General features: G+C 46.3%; 1 protein-coding gene across 1 annotated transcript; it reads right to left on the bottom strand.

Annotated features, from left to right (window-relative positions):
- Positions 1-1,017: 1,017 nt before the first annotated feature.
- On the bottom strand, positions 1,018-2,142 carry LOC117026955 (glutamine synthetase-like). Its single transcript, XM_033114274.1, has one exon. It carries the CDS (start codon positions 2,137-2,139, stop codon positions 1,018-1,020), a length of 1,122 nt encoding a protein of 373 aa, XP_032970165.1. The 5' UTR covers positions 2,140-2,142.
- Positions 2,143-5,186: the final 3,044 nt, after the last annotated feature.

The following is a 5,186-nucleotide window of genomic DNA, read 5'->3' on the forward strand; positions in this document are numbered from 1 at the left end:
GAGAACTTTTTCTTCTAAGGTAGGGCTTTTATGCTGAGCTTGTCTTAAAGTGATGGCATTTGGCCTCAGGCAAGGGAAGCACACCAGGGTAAGGGCATTTTCCTGCCTGCCGGACTCCCACCCTTTCCTCTCTCCTAATTCTCATTTTTATTAGAAAGCTGGTTATAACCTTTTAAGAACTGGAACTTCCCACTGAAAGGGGAATGTAGTGACCTCACCAGGGAGTCGCCCCCCCCCACTCTCTCTTTTTTTTTTTTTTATTGGGGAAGGGGAACAGGACTTTATTGGGGAACAGTGTGTACTTCCAGGACGTTTTTCCAAGTCAAGTTGCTGTCCTTTCAGTCTTAGTTGTGGAGGGTGCCATTCAACTTCAAGTTGTTGTCCTTTCAGTCTTAGTTGTGGAGGGCGCAGCTCAGCTCCAGGTCCAGTTGCCGTTTTCTAGTTGCTGGGGGCGGAGCCCACCATCCCTTGCTGGACTCGAGAGATCGAACTGGCAACCTTGTGGCTGAGAGCCCACTGGCCCATGTGGGAATCAAACCGGCAGCCTTCGGAGTTAGGAGCATGGAGTTCTAACCGCCTGAGCCACCGGGCCAGCCCTCCCACCCTCTTTAGCCACCTGGAAGAAAAAGTCCTTCCCCTCCCTTCACAAGTACTATGCTCACTGTCCCGATAGCTACGCCTATTGGACAAACACACCAGATTAAATGGAAGCAGTGGTTATGTTTCCCCACCCCGCTCCATACTAATGTAGTACAAAGCTGAAGTGATAGCTGGAGAGAAGGGTGTGTGTGTGTGTGTGTGTGTGTGTGTGTGTGTGTGTGTGTGTAGAGATTAAGAAGTTGACCCCTCTATCCTGGCCAAAGAAAGCAAGAGATATTAAGTGGGCACGAGAAATAAAACAAGAGACCTTGCTGTTTTGCTCTTCAAGTTACAGCTATAATTACAATTGAGAGCGGGGCGGGAGTGGGAATGGGAAGAGGAATTAGAAGGGGTCCCATGGCTACCAGTCTAGTCCACTTAGCTTTTGTACTGGCAGGGCTTGTCTCCAGTTTCGTTAAGAAGACAGGTGCGGGCAATGGCTTCTGTCACCGCGAAGGGGTCACAGTTGGCAGAGGGGCGATGGTCTTCCAAGTAACCCTTCTTCTCCTGGCCGACAGTCCAGGGAATGCGGATGCTGGTGCTCCGGTTGGCCACGTCTGCAGAAAAGTCGTTGATGTTGGAGGTCTCGTGGGATCCAGTCGGGCGACGGGCATTGTCGCAGCCCCTCTTGGGATTGTAGGCTCGGATGTGGTAATGGTGCCGCTTGCTCAGTCTCTCGATGAACTTCTCAATGCACTTTAGGCCATTCTCCTCTCTCATGGCCTTGGTACTGAAATTGGTGTGGCAGCTGGCACCATTCCAGCTCCCAGGAATGGGCTTAGGATCAAAGGTTGCTATCACTCCAAAGTCCTCACACACCCGGTGCAGGATGAAACGGGCCACCCAGAGATGATCTCCCAAGTCGATTCCTTCACAGGGTCCTATCTGGAATTCCCATTGAGCAGGCATGACCTTGGCTTTTGTGCCTGAGATCTTGATGCCGGCGTACAAGCAGGCCCGGTAGTGAGCTTCCACGATGTCCCTGCCGTAGACTCTTTCTGCTCCCACGCCACAGTAGTATGGACCTTGAGGCTTAGGAAAGCCATTGGAAGGCCAAGAGAAAGGGTGCCTGTCTGTGCCCAGGAGTGTATATTCTTGATCCATTCCAAACCAGGGGTGGTAACTGCTCACCACGTCCATTATGTGCTTACAGGCATGCCGTAAGTTGGTCTCTGCAGGCTTTCGGTCATACGTGAGGACTTCACAGAACACCAGCTTGTTGGGGTCCTTGCAAAAAGGGTCCCGAAACATGGCAACCGGGATGAGATACATGTCACTGTTGGAGACTTCAGACTGAGATGTACTGGAGCCATCAAAGTTCCACTCAGGCAATTCTTCTTTATTCTTGGGCTCACTGTCCAGGGTCCGGGTCTTACAGCGCAGCCCTTCTCCAGTACCATCAATCCAGATATACATAGCTTGGACTTTATCGCCCTGAGGCAGGGCCATGTACAGCTGCTTGACACCTTTGTTCAAGTGGGAACTCACCGAGGTGGCCATGGTGGAAGATGTTCTCGGGAGGTGAGCAGGTGTCAGTGTGGGCAGGCTGCCAGAGCAAGGTGTATGGACAAGAGAGGAGAGGCGGCCAGGGGTGCTGCTCAGGTGCTTTGCTTTTCTCCCTTTCTCAGTTCTGCCTCACTTATATCTTCTGCAGCATGGACTCGGGTCAGCCTGATGGTGTTCAAATCCTTGCTTCTTCCCCTTGCTGGCTGTGTGATGTTGGCTGACCTAATGGTTATGAGTCCTGTAACAGTGACCACTGCCTATGGCCATGGATGGATGAATGAGACTAGCCTCTTCCTGTTGCTACAGGGTTTACTGGCTGAAAGGGCAGATGATGTCACAAAGGAGAGCTGGGCACCTGGTAGCTAAGGTTATGACCCCAAAGCTCTGTGACCTCAAACATCTTTGCTTCCTGGAGCTATAGTTGACCCCTTGGAAAGAAAGTAGCAAAAAGGAGGAATGACTTTTGGCTCCTTGATCCAAGGAGATGGAATAGCGGCTGTCCTCCAAGGTCAGGGCTGGCAGCAGGAAGTCAGGGCTGGCTCATCAGCCCATGCTCCCAGGGTGTCTGACCTTTGACCTCTGGCATGTACCTGGCTTGTGTTAGGATGGGAAGGCAGATAAATAGCACCACATTGTTGTGAACCCCTCCCATACAGTATCTCATTTAATCTTGGCAACAACCCTGAGATGTGGCATGACTTTCACTTCGCTTGTCAATGAGGAACCTCAAGTTCAATGCAGTTTAATTGCCAAAGTCACACCCTTACTAACAGGCCGAACTCGGATCAAGTCAGGGTCTTTGTAGCTTTGTATTTGTGCATATCCCCACCTCTTGACAGGGACATGAAATTCCAGATTTCTGGCCCCACTCCAGATACTCATTTGCACTTTTTGCCACCACCCGGCAGACCCTATTTTTTTATTTCATTTGCAGACCATACTTTGAGAAATATGACCAAAATACCACTCACTCTGGAAAAAACACCAGAGTGGTGTTACCTAAAATCAGAGGTTCTCAACCAGGGTGATTTTGCCTTCTAGAAGACATTTTCTGGAGACATTTCTGGTTGTCACAACTTGCAGGGAGGTTGCTCCTGGCATCTGGTGGAGAGAGGCCAGGGACAGATGCTGCTAAATGTCCTACAATGCACAGGACATCTCGCCCCTCCCCGAAGAAGGAATTATCCCACCCAAAATGGCAACAGCAGGTTGAGAAATCTTGCCTTAAATAAAGCAAACCCAGGACCTCTGGTATCCCTGCGAAAGGAGAGCACAATCTGAATGCACAATGAAAAAAATAGCAAATTTCATTCTTGAATTGGTTTCAAGTAGCCCAGTTTCCAGTGATTTAAAGGAATTTAAGGCAATGATTCTCAACTTTTTCAGACCCAGTGCTCCATTTTTCTAACAAATATTTCATAACAGCTCTTTTTCTATACTGAAATAAAATTCATCGATAATAAAACTATACAAATAATTAAAAAATATCAATATAATGTTATGATTATATCAGGGAGAAATAAAAAGATAATTGATAATAAGATAATATGCATTTTGATTTGTTCAAATCTGCAGTAGGAAATGAAATAAAGTCATCAGATGCCTGTGCCTATCTATAGGATCACCAAGAAGGCAATAACTGCACGTGCCAGTAGATCTAGGTGCGTCCTATTGAAGACTGGCGGTGTCATGATTTTCTGGAACAGTGAACAACTTGTGCTAAAGTTCCATATAAAACAAAACAGGATCTTCGGATTTATGCAGTAATTTACTTCTAGAAAAAAATTAGTGTTTATTAAAACTGTGCCCAAAATATTTTTTCTTTATTTGTAAAATGATGTGCCATCTATCTTCAGATAATCTGGAGGTTTTTGCACACATGAATGTCTAGCAGGACACGGAGAAGTCATGCAGGACTCGGGAGGGTCTTTCCTTGTTGTGGGTTTCCTGAACAATGAACAGTGCCTAAAAGCCCAGCTGTGGCTCATGAATGTCTAAGGCAACTTTCCCCCTCCCTATTGGTGTGAAAACCAAAAACCCACAACAAAATACCCTAAAATCCCCCTATGGGGTGTACCCTCTTTGCAAAACCACTGATTTAAGAGATTTTAGAGAGTCATTTTGATTATGAACCATTTTTGCCCTATAGGTTGATTTTAATACTTAACCCCACCTCTGATCCCTGCCTTTTCTTCCCCAAGGATGAAACCTTATGTATGTGGAAGGTTGAATAGTATTTGTGCCTTAAAAATGACCAAAATATACCCTCACCGCAGATCATCTCTGCCCTGAAAGATATGGAGGGTGAATCTTTTCAATATCCTACTCTGTTAGATGTGTGGCCCCTGAAAGTGCTCCTTTTTTCTCTATGCACTAGAGAAATCTTTCTAATGATTTTGGTGCAGCATAATATTATTTAATGGACATTTAACAGATGTTTAATGGACAGAAACCCATGCTGGACAATATTGTGTTGGTAGCTGCTCTGTAAAACTGATGAGCCCTGCCCTGATGCCAAATTTTAAGTATTTTGAATGTTTCTTGATTTCCTTACAATGGCTAAATTATGGGAATCTTCCTCTTTGCCTTCCACTGTCTCCATCCCCATCCTATTGTGCAAATTCTCCAGGATCTCAAACGGTGGGCTCCACACCCGGCCTTCCTGGGGGCTGGGAGCAGCACAGGGACCTTGGCCATATAGCTGTGATCAGGTTGCCCAGTGAGTCTGAAACAGCCCTTGCAGAGCAAAGTGAGAGTTAGCTTTCACAATTACCATTTTCTCTTCTTCCTCACTCTTTTGCCAACCCATATTTACCAATATCTTTCCATTTTTCAGGCAGACAGAGTAACATCTGGCTGCTTTGGTAAGCTGATGTTTATAACATTTACCAATTGTCATGGTGTAAATACCCCCATATTGTCTGATATCAAACTACCGATTAGACACTGAATGTGAAGTTGGGGAGAGATGCACAGTAAGATGCACAATAGAACATCATTATGTGGTATTTCCACTATTCAGATATAATAGACCTGAATAG

Source organism: Rhinolophus ferrumequinum, chromosome X (genome assembly GCF_004115265.2).
Source record: "Rhinolophus ferrumequinum isolate MPI-CBG mRhiFer1 chromosome X, mRhiFer1_v1.p, whole genome shotgun sequence".
Classification (NCBI taxonomy): Eukaryota; Metazoa; Chordata; class Mammalia; order Chiroptera; family Rhinolophidae; genus Rhinolophus; species Rhinolophus ferrumequinum.

Excerpts from the sequence above, each read along its gene's own strand:
- LOC117026955 (XM_033114274.1), bottom strand. The coding sequence starts at position 2,139 with ATGGCCACCTCGGTGAGTTCCCACTTGAACAAAGGTGTCAAGCAGCTG.